Source organism: Corvus brachyrhynchos, unplaced genomic scaffold (assembly GCF_000691975.1).
Source record: "Corvus brachyrhynchos isolate BGI_N302 unplaced genomic scaffold, ASM69197v1 scaffold221, whole genome shotgun sequence".
Taxonomy (NCBI): domain Eukaryota; kingdom Metazoa; phylum Chordata; class Aves; order Passeriformes; family Corvidae; genus Corvus; species Corvus brachyrhynchos.
Genome location: NW_008236622.1, coordinates 4124947 through 4143117, shown reverse-complemented (window position 1 = coordinate 4143117; position 18171 = coordinate 4124947). Strand labels below are relative to the sequence as shown.

The window sequence follows — 18171 nt, the reverse complement described above, 5'->3', positions numbered from 1 at the left end:
GCCGAGCCCGCGGGGTCCCCCATTCCCTCGGACATTACCGGCTGACCCGCCGTGATGACCCCTCTATAAAGGGAAGGAAGCGCCTACACCCCCCTCTATTGCCGAATGCTCTTAAATGCCGCCACAGCACAGTGAATATTTGGGTGTTTCAGAAAAATGGTTGTCAGAGTGACGTTTTTCTGCTAACGTTCTCCAGGAATTATTTTCTTACTTAAAAAAGCCTGTTTTGTGTTAAAACCTTCTGCTGGAGTAAAGCAAACTTGAAAGAATGCAGCCTTTAGTGTTTTGTGATTGTATAGCCTTGCTCGTCTGTAATAGGTACATTTTGTTGATGTCATCCCGGTGCTAGAGAAAGGGACCAGTGTATTGTGTTTAGTTCAGCACCTGTAACTGTACTTTGCAGAACAGCTTTCGACGTTTAGCCTACACCTGGTGCTCCTTTCCTTCAGATTGTTCTGTTTGTGCTTTGTTAGTTTACAGCCTCTCTGATCTATATTCTGACAGTTGTAGGGCTCCAGAATAGAGTCCTTTGGGTCCTTAATTCGTATCCTTAACTTTGCTCTGGGTCTTCCTCTTCCCCTTTTTATTTGTCCAAGGATATCTGCACTCTTGCCAAGGGAACACTTTGTACCTTACGTGCACATGAACAGAGGACCTTGAAGTAGCCACATCAGGAACAAACAGTAATGGAGCTGGAGAAACTACAGTTTGGTGTGGGTTGTAAAACCTCTTCTGATCTCAGTGTTGGTAGAGCTGTACTGTTACCAGAGCTCATCTTGTATGTGGGGCTCCACACTGTGCAGAGCATTCCCCGTTGCAGCACAGATATGGCCAATGTCTGATATGGCCAATGTCTGATTATCCCTCACATTTGTATGCATTGCTTTGTCCTCAACTCTTCCATTGATGTTCTTGTTTAGGAGAGGGAGAAGGAGATACTCCTGTGTCTTTCTGAACGTACAACTCACTTTCTATAACCTCTTTTTCTCTCTTGCCTTCTCCTCTGGATTTCTTCCTTCCTTTATCTCTTTCAGTTAATGCTGCTGATGCTCATTTGCACTTCAGCTGTTCTCTGTCTATTTATCCTGTATTTGTGTTTGGATTTTTATTGTCTTATCATTCTCAATTATCATGCCTCTTTATGAGATACTTAGTCCTGTAAATATCAATTTTAAAATCTTCAATCTCCCTGATTTATTATTAATACTTTCTGTAAAATGCTTTGTGTAACAAGGACATTGTAGAAAACATAACTTTGTTTTTTTCAGAAGCTTCATTAAAATGTTTGTTGCTGAGATCTCACTGGTTCTTGTTTTGCTGTTCTCTTGTGAAAAGGAGTAAAAATTTAAATCACTTTGACAGCAAATCCAGTTCTCAGTGACACGAAGTAGACAAGAGTAGGAAGATATCGAGGTATTGTATCTGTAGGTCCTTGGCAAATACTGCTAAACACACACAGTGTCATTTAGTTTATAAATACTTTATAAAGTGACTCTTCTGCTGCTGTCTGATTTTGTGTAGGTTTTACCTTGCAGCTGGAAAGCAGTTGTTGTGCAGACTTGTGTCCAAAAGCCACGCCAAGCTGTAGGGAAGCTGTGGTGCAAACACTGCTGCAGGGCAGGGATGCTTGCTCCCTAAAACTGTCCAGGTATTTCAAAATGAGAAAGTGAGCAAGCAGGGAAACACCTTTTGTGAAGTCGTGTGAGCAATAAATGTGCTTAAAGCTGTTGCCAGTCAGTACTCTGGGTACTGTAAGTTCTTAAAATTTGGTCTCTCTCTTGACATTATGATTTTTGTTAGATCTGGAAATGCTTTACTGATCACAGACAATGTTTAAAATGAAAAGCACCTTTTAGAATGTGGAAATCTCAGAAGGCTGCATATTTTGTTCATGTCACTGGCTGATCTAGCACACATCTTGAAAGAGGGACAAATCTAGTTTGTAAAAGCAAAGGGCATGGATGAAAAAACTCCATGTGAAAAGGTTAAAAATTTTGAAGTGACATGCTTAAGCACCTCTTGCACTGCTATAAAGTGTTTATTCTAGTGAAATGGTTTGTTTCACTTTCTTTCACTTGATACAAACAGTGAGAATTAATACAGGTGGAGTAAATCTGCAGCACTTCAAGTATCTCCTTTAAAACTAATTTTTTTTAAGTTTATTTAGACCTTTTTTTAAGGTTGCACAGTGGCCTTTTTGCCTGCTCCCTGATCACCCCTTCTCCTACTGTGCTACAGTGACACTTTGAGATTAATGAGATACTTTATTTGATCTGTGGTGATAGTAAGTCTTGCAAATAACCCTGAGGCTCCCAGGATGGACCGCCAGGTGCATCACATCTTGGATATACTCTGTGTGTATTTGTGTGTTACACGATCCAGATCCTTCTCTGTGCTTCTCTCCATTGTCTGAAGGTTATTATTCAAGGTTTTATTGATAAATGTGGAAGTATTGCTTGTGTGAGATGGTGGGAGGGAGGGCTTGTGGGCTGTCTCACCTGCTTTGTGGCTGCTCTACACTGAGGCCTTTTGCTCTCAGAGTTCTGCACGTTCAGCTCAGCAAAGTGCACACACAGCAGCAGACGTGGCCTTGCTGCCAAAAATAGTAAAGGAACGTAGCTGCAATTTTAGTGGCAAACCCTGCCTTTTTGCCAGGATGAGTTACTTCATTTAGGGACCTACTTAAGCAACACCACTAAAAGATTTCATGCTTCACATAGGCAGGTTTGCCAGGAAAGCTGTATTTGCATATTGTGTATGTACATATATGTCTAGAATCTTTGTCTTCTTATCCTCACCCTAAAAATAACCATCACCTCAGTGTGAGCTGTTGACAAGGCCCCGGCCATTGCCTGGATGAAAAGTTTCCCACAACCAGTTCTTGCAGCTCACTGTTTCCTCTGGGAGCCCCTTTCCAGCCCTACTCCAGATGCAGCTTCTGGGTCTCTTTAACTGAGCCCGTAACCATTATCTGGATCTAAGTCATCAGCAAGGGCCACTGCATGTGATCAACTTCTCCCAGCTGAGGTTCCCTTCCAGCCACCCCCCCAGTGCAGCTCTAGGATTTCTTTTTCTCTTGGCCTTAAACCTAACTTCAAACCCCCAGTTACCTTGGTCTTTGACACAGCTCCCAGCAATTGCATTAGTCAGTTTCTCACAGCCCAGTTTCTAGGAAACTCCTCCACTGCTTCATATGAGATCCCACTCCTTTTCTAGGAAAATGTATATATAAAGTATTGGCAAACTCTTTTAAGTTTAAATAAAGTCTTGTTCTCTCTCCTCCCCATCTTGTATCAGTTCCGCAAAAGTAAGATTTTAATTTACAGAAAAATGTGAGAATTTTAAAGAATTGCTGCATTTGGGAAGGGTTATTAATATTCTCAGTTTTAAGCTGATTTGACAGGCTGTTGATAAGGAACTTTGTCCTTGTAGGGTGGGGTAAGATCTGGGTGACTGACAGTGAGCAGGGGGCTGCTGCCCAGACTGAGTCTTTTCTGTCATTCCCCTGCCTCAAGATGCAGTTTTTTGAGACTTCAGCCGTTTTCTCAACTACCAGTATACTGGATTTGTGTAAATGCAAATCAATAATTTAGATCTCTCACCAATCCTGAATAGATTTCCTATCAACCCTACCAATTCTTTGATGCATTTGTTTATGTTTCTATTTCTGCCAGCTGGTGCAGGAATAGTACCTTATCTGCAGAATTTCTAGGTTGGTTTGTTTTGCCTTTTTTTTATTTGTTATGGCTCAATTTGAGGACCCTCAATTTGAGCGTTGCCTACAGCATCACTTTGTTCTTCTTTCATTGCCTGTACCTCTGAGCACTTTGTTACTACACTTCCTATGAATTTTATTGCATAATTTCTTCCTGTAAATAAGACTCTTCAGTTAGGATCTCCTACTTCCCTGGTAGTCAGAAGAAAGTGTTTCCTTTCCATACTTCCTGCTGGGTTCCTGTACTGCTCTGAGAGTTTTGGTTTCCCTTTGGCAGAATGAGTGGGGCCGCATTCCCCTCCCCGGCTGCCGAGATGGCAGAGATGAACCGGCTGCAGTACGAGATGGAATACACCGAGGGCATCAGCCAGCGCATGAGAGTCCCAGAGAAGCTCAAAGTGGCTCCTCAGAATGCTGACCTGGAGAAGGGCAGCCAGGAAGGATTTCCAAATGCCAGTGTAACTATGCAGGTTCCAGAGCGGATTGTAGTGGCAGGTATGTCTGCATTGCAGTGCAGGTGAAACCTTAAATTAGTTCCCCAGATTTCTGGATGGAAAAAATATATATTGATTTGTCATTTTTAAAAGAACAACCTGTAAAATGCTTTCTGGTGTTCAAACAGTTAAAGCTCTTTAACTTGGGAAGTTTCTTAAGCTCTGAAAATGTTTTCGTGAATAGTTTTGGAGTAGCTTATAATGGAGACAGCTGATGAATTAATTATGAACAGAAGGTTTAATTGCTGATGTTTCATCTTACTATGCTATTTTTGGACGAAAAAAATTAATGTTTATTGATTTACACCTAATTTTTAGCAATTAACTGTAAGCTGAAGTAACTAGAACAAGTTTTGGGGATGTGCTCTATATTTGTCATCTGTAATGTGTTTGATTTTAATCAGAATGCTAATTTTGTTAAGAATCTGTCTGAGTAGACTCTATCAACATTACTTTAGTATTTGTGGTCATGGGCTTTACAGTGACAGATCCAGAACTGCTGAAGGTCTTACAGTTTGCAAAATGTGTGACATGCATATATTTTATGCTTTGATGTTCCCAATCAAATACACCACTGATAGGACTGTGTCTTGAGTGCCCTCACTTGCAGTAACAGTTGATGTGGTTCAGGGTTACTCAGGATCATTGTTCTCAGAGAAACTGCTCAAATAAGTGTCAAATAATGTGGTCTTTATGAGCACTTTAATAGTAGTTTTTAACATACAAGACCTATTAAGCAAGATTATACTTGATCATTTGGCATAGGCAGGGGAGGTAACTGCTGTGATGTTCTTTTGAACTGTAGCACTGGCCCTCAGGCCTCAGAACAGTTTGCTTTCTATTGACAGCTGATGTTCTTGCAGGTAATAGTGAAGACATTCCATTTTCCAGACCAGCAGACCTTGACATTCTTCAGTCTACTCCATTCAAACCACTGGCATTGAAAACTCCTCCCCGTGTTATTTCTCTTAGTGATCAACCGCTAGATTTTTTGGACCTAGAAAAACCTCCACAGCAGACACCTCAAAGTGAAGAGGCCAGTATTTATTTTGCTTTTTCCTTAGATGAGAAGCATTCTACTAAAGAAAGTGAAATGACCAATGATTTCTCTACTGTCGTGTAGATCAACTTGGTGCTGACATATGTTGGGAAAATAGAAAAATATTGTTATTAGCACTATAGTTGTTCTGATTAGACTTTGAAGTGGCAGATGGCCTGGGATTGCCATGCTCAGCAAGCTTACTCCCTACTTACAAAAATAAAATCATAATTAGAACTACCCAAAATACTTCTAACAAAAAAATCCTTGCGCTGAAGAGAAGGCTGCAAGGTTTATTTACAGAGTATCAGAAAAAAGGTAAGATTCTTGCAATTGTATATAGTTAGACATTGTAATGTATATAGTTGAACTCTGGACTTCATAGCTAGATGATATAACACCACACAGAATTAATGAGTTTTAACAAAACCCTGAAAACCAGTTTCAAAGAATGGTATAACATTGGCATCCAAGTGAATAATGGCAATTGACAAAACATGGTTAATTATTTATGAAGCTGCGTATTTTATAGACTTATAAAATACAATAGAAATATGTTTATCTCTGGTGATAGGAGGTAATTCCAGAATGGTTAAGGCTGGAAGGGACCACTGGAGTTCATCTTGTCCAGCTTCCCTCAAGCAGGTTCATCCTAGACCATGTTACTCACGGTTGTGTCCAGAGGGTTTTGAGTATCTCCAGAGAATATTCAAAATTCTGTTGGTTCATAGTTTTGACATCAGATCAAATGGATAGGTAACAACAGGGTTGCAGTAAGTTTGGAGCCTGATTTTACATGTACCAGCATCAGATCCTGTCATCAGTTGTTTTCTTCCTAACCACTGTGAAACCCATGGAAATGTGCCTTTGTATCTGAGGGCAGATCTGACTGACAAAGCTCCAGTGCACAGTGTTGTGTGCTGGAACTCTCTGGCTTTTATGTCTCTTTTCCTCCTTTGCTGCAGGTGCGCTCGGTGGGAAGGCTGAAGAGAGAGCGTTCCATGAGCGAAAACGCCACACGGCAGAATGGGCAGCTGGCCCGCAATGATTCCATGTGAGTGCAGCCCCACCTGCACGGGCACTGCTGCAGCTTTGGGACACACTGCCTTTTTTCCTTACCTTCTCCTTGCTTTTCCCAACTAATGTTTTGTATGTTGTGGCAAGTACATAATTTTAACTATTATAATGCCAGCATTTTTCTTCATTTCGATGGGTTTTGTTTAATGAGGTGGCTTCTTGCAGTGAATGGGTGGAAGTGTTTGTGGGCTCGCAGTTGGTTTCACCAGTTACCATGAATTGTTATTTCAGGATATTTTTCAGTTTCTGAGTTGGTATAATATTTTTTTCCCCTGAATTTTCAGGAAATTGAGGTTTTTGTGCTTCAAAATGTTCCCAGTTCTCTCACTGTTGATATTACAATGATTTTCATTCATAGAAGAAGAAATATTTTTATTTCCTCATAAATATTAGAATAAGTAATTTTTCTTTGGTGTCACTGTGCTTCATATATTGGAATCTGTGAGTATATATATACTAATCTTCTCTGACCAAAATGGCAAGGAATATTTAGAATTGGAAACTTCATCTATTGTTACCATCCAAGGTAGCAGTTCTTAAGGCACTTTCTGAAGACATATGTCTGTAAATTTTTATTAGATATGATAGTCTTGGATTAATCATGGTTTATTCTGAGTGGCAGCATCTTTCCACCTGGAAATAACTGGTTTTGCAATGTAACACTTGGAAATCTTTTATATATGAATTTTAATATGGCTGCCATAAGGAATACTTGCCTAAGAAAAAGCTTCAGATTTAAAATTTAGAAGATGGGATTCATCTGTCCCGATGTAGACTGAATAACACTGTTGCTAAATCACCATAAAACTTAATTTTCAGTGACTAGAGGGAAATAAGTGCATAACCTAGTTAGGGTCTACCTATTTTTAGTCTAAAGTAGAACAAGTGAATTATGTCCTAGAAATGCCTGTTTTCTTCTATTTACAGCAGGGGCACTAGGAGATACTTTGTGTGCTACAAATCTGACCACCTGTTAGTTTGGCTAAAACAGGTGAAATGTATCCTGATGCATGTTCCACACATGATACAGTTCTCCTTCTCTTCCAGATATTTATGGAAATATTGTTTCATATCTTGCCCTTCTTATTTAATCAGACTTTCAGTTCATACAAGTTTATAGATTGCACATGTCTAGGTGCTCAGGTCTGCAGAGTCACACATATTTACTGAGCTGGCAAAACTTAGATTCCCATCTTTAAGCTCCTGATCAACTCAGTCTCTGGGTGTTCTTTCAGCCTTCTCGGTGTCCAGGTGTCACTTACCCAGTTATGTCCCGTTGGACTGGACACACTGGAATGTCACTTCAGAATGGCTTTCTCTTGCCCATCTGGTAGCTTGGACATGGTACATGCTGGAGTAGATGGTCTTCATGTGATGGGAGCTTCCTGGGAAACTTTCCTCCCTTTGATGCTGCCAGCTCTGCTTTGCCAGTCTTTGATGTATTGCACTTAAAAGGAAAAACAGATGGTAAAGAAATTCTTGCAATTTCTTGAAATTGCTTTACACTTGCTTCCCGTGTTAGTTTAGTCTTCCAAAAGTCATGGGCCATGCCAGCCATCTGAGAAAATAGTAAGATCAGCTCTGCCTATAGTTGCTGTCAGATTTCTCACACTTGTCTGGACTTCTTGAATCTGAAAATCCTAAATCTGTAAAATTCACCCATGTGCATTGCTGTCACTCTATAGTTATATATAGAATTACTGGGTTTACGTGGTCTGCATGTTATTTGCTGTCACAGTTTTTAAATCTACTTTCAATCCTTCAGAGGCTTAGCAATACAATAAGCACCTGGAACCCTGTAAATTTAAAAAGTCTGTGATCAAGGAACATATAACTGGCAGCTGGCATGACTCAGTTTATCATTTACAAAAGCCAGGAAATTATGACACACCTGGAGATTAGTTTTCTTCTCTTGATGCCCACGCTAGTGCTTGATAAGGTCTGTCAAATGAATCAAAATTCCAATGCCAAGCACTTTCCATTGTATCTTTTTGATTGATCCAGGATCTCTTCTCTTGCTTGTATGAAAAATAATAGCTAGATTATATTGAGCCTTCTGATCTGTATTCTCTGCTGCCCGTGTGGAAGATATCCTTCTTCATTGCAGTATTCTGCACTTGCTGACCTGCAGATAATGTATTTTAGTAGAACTTCATTTTTCTCTTGTCCTCCCAAGCGCTTGTTTTCTTATGACAGAAGTTATGCTGAGTCTAGTGTTAGATCACCTGCTTTGAAATCACAGTGGTTCCTAGAAATGGCTTCTTTCTTTGTCATAATTGCTTCTTCTGGTACAATATGATCAAAAAAAAAGAAATCACTTCGAACATGCTATGGCACTCTGTGATGCTGAGTCTGACATTCCTCCCTCATCTGGGTTTTGTCAGTTTCCAAGTGGAGGATGTGACTTTGTACCTGGCTAATTCTCAGGAGAATGTTCTGTGGATTCAGACTGTAAAAACACCCACGTTCCACAGTGGAACCTGTGTGGCTCCCAAAAATGCAGAAAAGCCAGGCATTCTGTACTTGGTGAAAAAATAACCTCTTGGCTCTTGTTTCCTCACAATTTAAGCCCACAGGACATAGAGTGTAAACTGCAAAAGAAAAGACAAATTTCATGTAAATCTATTCTTTGCACAACAGAAAATGTAATTGTGCACCTGTTGCCTCATTTATATCACCTTGAAATTCCTTTACCATCTGGAAATACTAATTTTTCCAGTGATACAAAAATACAAGAAACTAGCTGCTCCTGAAGTCCTTATATGTGGTGTTGTTGGCTGAAAAAATGGTTTACTTCTGCACTAACAAATGTTGTGGTGCTCTACCTTGACAAAAATCAGCTCTTCTTTCTTTGCTTGTGTGAAATCTGGTTCACATCTTCAAATAGAAAAGGAAGTCCACGTGATGGGCTGCTCAGATGCTGTGATGAGGACTCCAGTGAAGAGGCACTTGGAGCACTGCCTTTTAAAACCTTTGTTGTCAAAATATGGCTACAGTTCTCAAGTTTTAATCTAACACACTGTTGTCCTCCTTGGACAAAATATGCAGATGTACTGTGTGAAATTCCAGTGCTTGACTTACAAAGTGACAAAATTAAACATTCTGGAATAGATTGTCAGGTGCAAGTGAGAGTTGGCTGGGCTCCCTATCACAGTGTTCTTGACATGGCACAAGTAGTTGTTTCTGTTCCATTGTCTTTCTCTTCTTCTCATCCAGTTGCATGCAGAGACAGTTCTGAGGATTTTTTGGCAGCTGGGCTTCACTAAAGTCAGTAATTCTCTAATGCTCTTAGAAATCCTGGGACTAACAAGTACCTGCTGGTACAATAACTGTCTGTGCAGCAATAATGACAGCTCTCTAAATTACAATCCCTCTATTTCTAAGGATGCTTACTTAAGAGATTACAATTATTATTCAAGGTGGCACAGATCAGATACTGTCCCAAGAAATAAAATGCCACGGTTCCAGTCACCTCTTTCGACTAAGGATTGCACGTAAGCCTGAATGTTACCTGAAATGATGAAAATCAAGAGTGTGTTTAATTCTGTAGCTCTCTGCAGTACTAATATTCTGACTAAGTAGCTGTAGTTTAGAATATAAAATCTGAAACAGCTACACTGAATGTGTGGTTTCTAATTTTGCTTCAGGGTTTCTCAAACTTGGCCAAATTGTTTCCCTCTGTAAAGATTAAAGGAACAGTTAAATTTCAAAATAACTTTAGTTTGTTTGACTCATTGTTCTTTGGCTGGGTTTGAATAGCTGGAGAAACAAAGCTTTTCATTGGTCATTGCCAGCCAATGCTGAAGGCAAGGATTCCCCTTCTGTATTGGAGGTCACCAAACTGCCAAAAGTGCATGGAAAAGTGAGCAGCACTTAATTTTCATTCTGCTCCAGCCTTTTCCTTAGAATAACACATCTTTCTAGAGAGTTCAGTTTCACAGTTTGAGAAATTCTGTTCTTCATGCAAGTCATGGAGGAGAAGGTGATGGTGTGCATGTCTGTCTATGTGCTTGAATTTAAAGTAACCTTAATAAGTTGAATCTGTTTACTTCTCATTGGATACTGCCGGAACTGCAAGTCAGAGAAATATCTGAAATAAAGCCTGTGTACATCATAAATGCTTTGAGAAGGTTTAGGGGAGATTACTGCTAAACTAAAACCTCTGCATACGGCAAAAGGCTACTGTGCTCTTTATAGTAATGTCTGTAATTTCATGTTGTTTGGTTTGGTTCCAAGCCCTGGAATTGACTGGTGTCTGTAATCAGGGAATAATAAAGTAAGTGGCTGGAGCTGTATTTAAGAATTCTTTTCAGAAATGAGAAACAAATTTATACGTACAAGAAGACCATTTAACTAGAAATGGAGGAGGAAATGAGGATAGCCACCATGTCTAATGATAAGTGCTCATACTACATATTAGAGAGTTGTCGTTATGGCAGAGATTTTTTTTTCTTATGTTATCTGGGCTGATTTGTGTGTTAGGTAATTGCTTTATATTTCTTCTTCATGGTCTCTGACATAGTCCAGAGGACTACCATATGTTTACAGGACAGTAATTTCAAATCCTGAAAAAGGGAAATAGAAGAAAAATTTTGCTTCTCTCTCCACCCCTCAGTCATGGCCTTTGTGCCCTTCATAGAATTATTCTCATTTTGTGATTTTTCCGTACTATATACACTTTGAATTTAATCAGCACATGTAACTTAATTCTGGAACCGTACAGTCTTAGTTAAACTGGGGTTTTTTTGCATTTGCTTTTTAATTTTTTAGAATTTTTTTTAGTATATACAGAAGTCTTTGTATGCAAATATCATTGCTATAGTATTTACAGTAATTTTTGAAATATGTTTAAATATTATTTGCTACCTGGTTTTTTTTTTTAAGTTGTCTTTCGCCCTATTCTGTAAATCTCTGAAGTGGTGAACGGGAGAAATTACTTTTAATGTAAAACATAACTGTGAGTTCAAGCCTTAACTCTTCCCTCATTTCCCTCAATCCAGCAAATCCACAAGGATTAAAAATTCTGATAAATTCATTTTAGTGGCAATATTTTGAACTTGCCCCTGCTGCTTGCTATTTTTCTACTGAATATTGGCATTTCTAGTGTAATTCCAGAGTAAAATACGTGGGTGTGACAACTACCAGTGATTACACAGTAGTAGTCATCATAAATATAGAAGAAAGGTGGGTTCTACAGGTGTTGGAGAACAATAAAAGCTGTAAGGAAGCAACCAGATATTTATTGAAATGTAGCCTATGGGAGCATGAAAAGATACCTACCCTTTAGGTAATAAACAGTGACCAGTATCAGCCAAGCACCAGCTGCTGCAGTCTTTGAATGTCCCTTGAGGCCCAGGATGGCTGAACTCTGCTGTGGGTGAGGTGACATTCATGTAACATTCTTTGATTCAGTCTGTTCAATGGAACTTCCTTTCTTACTCAGCTCTGTGATCTTGCTGCCAGCCACTTGCAGAGCAGCTCTATTCAAAGTAAGAGTATCCACAGAATTCTGACCCAGCTAGAGATTAGCCAAATACCAAACCAGCTTCCAAGTACTCAGCATTAGTGTTTTATTAAAATGCCAAGGTCAAAAAGATTGACATTCTAAATCCAAAGCTGTGTAGCAAAGCACAAGTGGCAAGGAAATATGTTGAAATATAGGTGCTAATCTAGGAATGAAAGCTAACCCAAGATTTAACGGGTACAGTGGCTCTCACTTGGTTTGCATGTGTGTTAATATTTACAATTAAGTTAACACAAATTAATTCCTATTAAAAAAGCATCTCATCTTTAATTAAAGTTTCCAGATTAAATCAAGATTAAGTCTTGATGTGTGCAGGAAATGTGAATAAAGTCACTTTGAATGTAAAGAAACATAAGCAAATCATAGGCAGTTTATCAAAACTAATTTCTTTCTGATAGAAAAGTTTTGTATAATCCAAATGGCCATGTTTGAATTCCAGTCCTGCATATTTTAAATAATATTTTTTGCATCATAGTCAACAAGTTAGATCATGTAATTTGTTGTCACTGGGATGTGAATTTTTTATTATTTTTGGAATTTGTTGCAGTTTGCCTTTAAACTTGTTCATGTGCAAATCAAAATACTATCTTGATCACAGCTTCCAAAAAATTTTATTGAAAGTGTTCTGTGTGAGATGTCCTTATTGAAAAAGGCTTGTTTTTTGAAAAGACATGATGTGTAGGATTTTCTTAAAATGCCAGTGCTTGTGTAAACACTCCTCTCCTTGATGTCAGTGGGGACTTGAACACTGACTTCAACAGGTACAGATTTAGCTGTACATGCACTCTGTAAGAACTAACTTGTATAACAGATCAAAACTGTGTCCTTATTACTACTTGTGTTTGCCTCTGATGAACGTATGTAAATGTAGCTCATAATCCCCACACTGCTAGAATTTGGGAGTGTTACCTTACAGTGGTGGGAGAAGGGTAAACCAAAAGCAAGCAATAAGCATTTTGGAATGGGGTCTATCTGAAAAGCTTTTTTTTAATTTAAAATCTGACTTTAGTATTTCTCTCTTCGTTTACTGTGCTTGTATGACCAGTGTGACCCCATCACTGCAACAGGCTCGTGTCTGTCCTCCCAATATGTTACCTGAAGATGGAATTAATCTTTACTCTGCTCGTGGCATTTTGTCGTTTATCCAGTCTTCCACTCGTAGGGCTTACCAGCAGGTCTTGGATGTGCTGGATGAAAACCGCAGGTGATTGGTTGTCACTGATTCTGCCAGCTTCTGCTGCTTTGTTTTTCTTTTCTCCTTTTTAGTGGAGTTTGGTTTCTGTTTACAAAATGATGAGATGAATTTATTTGCTTTTGCTTTCCTTTGCTTTCACTATTCATAAGCAATTTAAATGTCCAAAATTCACATTTCAAAATGCTTCTGTTTCAAATATAGGATTGTTTTGGTTTCCTTCCAAATAAAAATCTAAATAGGAAGGTTAGCCTGTGGCTGCAAGGGGTTTTGCTGTTTTGAGATTATCAGTGTTTTCTGCAATTAATACTTGACCCCAAACCTGCAAATTTAAAGGCCTTGTCTTCTGTTTTTCTTTTGGTGAGCAGTGGTGCAAATCAATAAGATTGGGTTGATGATGTCATAAATCATTAAAACACATGTGCAGAAACAGGGTAGAATATTACAAGGCATTGTAGACTACTTTCAATAATGTGTCAAGACTTGAAACTGTTATGGTTTATACTGGGAATGGTTCTCTCTGGTGGCCATGCTGGATGCTGAGAGCAAGAAAGGCAGGGGACACTGAGGAGTTAGTTGCTGCTCTGATTATTGCTGTCTCTGATTTTATGGATAAGCTGACACTTGGAGAGTAATGAGCCAGAACAAGCCTCATGGCAATCCCTGTATAGTTATTTCCATTCTCTTCAGTGGAGTTTTGCCCGCTTGGTGTATCCTTGCACTGTTTGGATTTGGGATTTGGAAGCGTTCCAGGAACGGCATGTTTAACACTATAGAAACATTCATAAGGATTAACAATGGCAATGTTCATTTACCAAAAGCAATTTTCAGTTTAGCTGTATGCCAGCACAGAAGTTCAGGTAACAATTGCACACAGTCTCTAGTGTAGGGCTAGCTCAGACCTCTGCCAGGAGGTTGAATTAGGGGAAATAATTGGTAAGAACACTGGGAGGAACTGTTCTTTTTCCTGCAGCCCTTCAGTGTGGCCTGTGCTAGCAAGTTCTCTGAAATTTGCCATCTGCCTCTGCTAATATCCCAGCAGCACACTTATTATTTGTAGTGTGAAGTTTAAATTATTTGCTTTCTAGTTGTTTGGGTAACGAAATGTGACTATCAAGCCAATCTTACTGTGAATGTCTGTGTGTTTGCAGTCACTTTCCAAACTGGCACCTCCTGTAGCTCACTGTGTTTGCTGACCTGACAATACATAAATGCCCATATTAACATTCCTGAATTGTAAAGAACTCCAGTCTTGCTGGCCATTGTATTCTTAAACTGGGATGCAGAAAAACAAAATCAGCTGCATAGAGTCCCTTGAAATACTGTGAGTTGGGTGCTTAACTAATGAATTATTTAATCCCATGAAATGCCAGGCTGTAGCTGTTAATTTTGATGCCTATCAACAGTTGGGCATCAATACTGGTTTTTTTCCTTATCAATATTAAAATTGTATGGAATGATAAATTTGTTTTGCCAAATTAAAGCTCCCAGATAAGAAGAAACTGTACTATGAGCAGTAGTACTTACGGATCCTGTGCCAAGAGTCCTTCTTAAAATATAGTTTGGAGCTGTAGCCCTTTTTCCAGCCTGCAGTGAAGCTAACAGGTTTTACTCCTGGCTTCCCTTATGCATGTCCTTGCCTGCGTTTTCTTGGATTCTGGAAAACAGATCCATATACATACATACACTTTCAACTTACTTCAATTATCAGAAAATTTCTAGGATTCTGAATACTTCAAAAGCTGCATTACTCATGCTGGTTTGAGTTAATTTTTCAGGTGTTCTTGCTAACCTTCCTAGAAGGAATGGGAAACCTGTTTCTAGCCACCTATGGATAAATAGGTGCCAAAATAATGAACTTTTCAATAAGGTGAAAGTGTATTCTTTGTGGCTGGGTGTTTAGACACCCACCATTACAGCTGGCGTGGGAATGTGAAATTTGGATGATCCACTTGCATGGTTGCAAAATATTGTTCATCTTAAATTGCTCCAAAGCTGCACTCTGTTCTTTTGCTCTGTGTAATGTGCTTTCTATCTCAAAGCCTTACCTATTTTAACATTTTATGCTTAATACTTGAAGAGGTCTTCTAAAATTAACAAGATCTCACTGTATGTTACTCACTGAAAATATTTTTAACTTGTTTTATAGCTTGTCTTTTTTCCAAACATTTTCCAATCTACTAAAACTGCTAACGGTAGGTGCTGATGGTACTGCTGCAGATAATGAGTTATGCCTAGCTCAGCCAGCACTGCTCACATAAAGGGTTATTTAAATGAGCACAAATTTAATGATCACTGTTTACTCTTGCATTTCCTTCAGCTTGGACAAGGACAATAGGTCAGTTTTGGTTTCTAGTTCTAACCATTTTTCTGTTTCAGTTTCTGTGGAATGACTGTAGGGCCTACCCCTAGTGTCCTTTAAAGACTGATCTTTTATGCTCTAGACAGCAGAAAAAAATCTGAAAACAAATCAGCCAAACAGACAAGCCCCAAAAAAGCTCCATGCATTTAAGGAGATTTTAGTGATGTGTAAATGCAGGAAAAACAGACAATTTCATATCTGTATAGAGCTGTGTTGAAATCTATATTTTGTCTAAACTGTTCTTTGTCTCTTGGGTCTCAGTACATTTTATTTAGGAGGAAAGAGCATGGCAATTTATTATTTCCTTTCTTTAGGATAGCCCTTTCTAAAAAGCCACTGTCCTTTTAAAATGCCAAACTTCACCCACATAATCATAACCTGAGGCTTTATAAGATCATTTTTTATCTTGAGAAAGTTAATGATATTTTTCATTGTAGAAATAAAATGGGAAGCGAGTTAGGACCATCAAAGAGGGCTACACTTGACTCTGGCCTGGGGTAATAATAGTTCAGACGGAAATGAGATGGGTGTGCAGATGTGAAGGAGGCTGGGAAAGGCAGCAGCTATTGCTGTACTTTATGGGGTAACTGCTGGCGGCACTGAGACAAGCAGGGGTAGCAGTTTGAGCCAGCCACTGCCCTGTCTGTACTTCAGAAGCTCACCCAGTTCATGTCCAGAACACATCCCTTTATCCTACTGCCCATTCTTGCAGCCTTGCTGAGACTTGCAGAGGTATTTTAAAGGACAGCCAGAGGTGAACACAGCTGCTGCCTCTGCTAAGCAAAGAGTGTGTGCTGGCCCCAGTCCCCTGCCACAGGCACAGAAATGATGGAAGCTGGACCAGGTTCTTGGATTGTCCACCCCTTGTTGTTTCCCTCCCAGACCATGTGTTTAGGGTTGCATCATCACTGTAGAACCGGAAGAAGACAGACCAGATTCAGTTGCTCCTTGCCTTACTTCCTGTTTGCCCACTGGTATTAAATTGTATTCCTGTGCATTCCCTTCAAGTTTGAGGTTGTTGCTGTATTTGCAGGGAGTACACATGACCTTGGAGTTATGGCTTCTTCTGATCAGACACTAATGTTTAGGGTGGAATTGACAGAAGTAGCCAGAAACTTCAAAGTTCTAATGTACACCTATTTTTTTAATGTACACTTATTTTTTTAAAGAAGGCCATGCATTTAATAGCTTGCCTATATTGTGCATTCTGTATTTACCAAAAAACTTGCTGCTAATTTTGGGGTAAGGATCTCAGTTACGAGGCCACTGTGATCTATGTAATCAATTTTCTGTTGATATAAAAAAACAAGCAGGTAGAAGTGTAGAAGAGGTGGGGGAATATTGTGGTATTACTTTTGGGCCCACCTGTAATGAAATAAAATGTGAACTGTAAAGAAAAGGAAGAAACAACATGCAGCTTCTTAACAGCCTGGCTGTGTTGGGAAGTGGGATTAAAGACTAGTCTTTAATTTAAATTCCAGACTCGCACAGATCCCAGAGTGCTCTGGGTTTGTGCCTTGCTGTAGCCCTCAGCTGTCTCCCAGCCTGTGACTTTCCTTGGGAAGGGTAGTTGTAAATTAGTATTGATTAATTCTACAACAGCTGTGAAACTTTGTTTCCCAAAAGATGGCACAGAGGCTGAATTTAGAGAGCACTTGAGACTATTATTCTCATTACACAGAATCCAAATGTTGTCCTGTGTCAGATGGTGTGGGAAATGCCTGCTGGATACTGGCCCTGGCATTCACATATCTGCCAGTTAGTTATAGGTGACTTAAGTTCTCAGAGAAATTCTGTGACCTTTTCCATAGCTTGTGTGCTTGATTTCTTGCTCTGTCTCAAAGTATTTAGTTGTAGCATCTGTCAGACAAGACTTTGACCAGCTGAATTCTTTCTCTGATTAGGAATACCTTTTTTTTTTTGATAACTTTTTTTGATACATCTTGTATGTTTAGGTAAGAACATTCTTTATGTATTGGAAATGGGGCTTGCTGTTTTGTCAAGCACGTCATGCTGGCTTAAGTGCTAGAGAGGAGAGCATTGTACTTATGGTGCTAACTAGAGTAGGACCTAGTCCCGATAAATAGTGCCTCAGGTAGCAGAGTTTGCCAAGGCTCCTAGATCCTGATCTTTTGAAGTGAGGCTGGTGGTTGTGATATTTTTGCATGGTTCTGGCTGGCTTTCAGGCCAGGCCACAGCATTCTCCCAGCCACCTTGGTACCAAAGCTCTGCCTCCCACACAGACCTGCTGGAAAGATCTTCATACCCAGATTCTCTTTGTCTTCATTTTTATAGCCTGCAGTATACGTAGGTTAAATGCATGGTACAAGTATCTCCAGTTGGCATTGGGAAAATGAAAGAGATTGAAAAAAGATTTCAGGCTCCTGCAGAGTTTGTTGCACATCTGTGATGTGGATCATTAATGCCTCGTTACCAGAGGCAGTGGAAACTCGAGGTGCCAGCTTGTCAGAGGGTACTGCTGGTCCTCTCATCTGCTGTGAACTGTAGTACAGTAACTTCTCTTTGCAAACTTCATGTATATTAGAAAGTTGCAGCAGTTTAAAAAGCTCTACCTTTTCTTCCTCTCTGCCCAGAAAGAAAAAGAGCAGCATTTGTAAGGATGTTCAGACATCTGCCTGAAGCCTGTAGTCACTTCTCCCTGGAGAGATCTACTTCTCTTCAGACTATTTGTGGCCCTTAGGATACCAGCCCAAGTTTTCTGAATTACATCTAGCATAGATGAATACAGGAAAGACAAATCTCCCCTT

At 39.5% G+C, this 18171-nt stretch overlaps 1 protein-coding gene across 15 annotated transcripts in view; it reads left to right on the top strand.

The window, feature by feature from the left end:
• Positions 1 to 3957: 3957 nt before the first annotated feature.
• Positions 3958 to 18171, top strand: part of MFF (mitochondrial fission factor) — an 18119-nt gene continuing 3905 nt past the window's right edge. For 2 of the 15 annotated variants that reach the window (XM_008644174.2, XM_008644173.2), the window contains exons 1-3: positions 3961 to 4210; positions 5073 to 5245; positions 6214 to 6302. In XM_008644174.2, the coding sequence (XP_008642396.1) occupies positions 3994 to 4210; positions 5073 to 5245; positions 6214 to 6302 (479 nt within the window). In that variant the 5' untranslated portion in view covers positions 3961 to 3993. Of the gene's footprint in view, positions 4211 to 5057; positions 5246 to 6213; positions 6303 to 9744; positions 9820 to 12894; positions 13054 to 15361; positions 15380 to 18171 lie in introns of all 15 variants that reach the window. The other 13 variants (XM_017726516.1, XM_017726517.1, XM_017726519.1 and 10 more) reach the window with 13 other exon arrangements.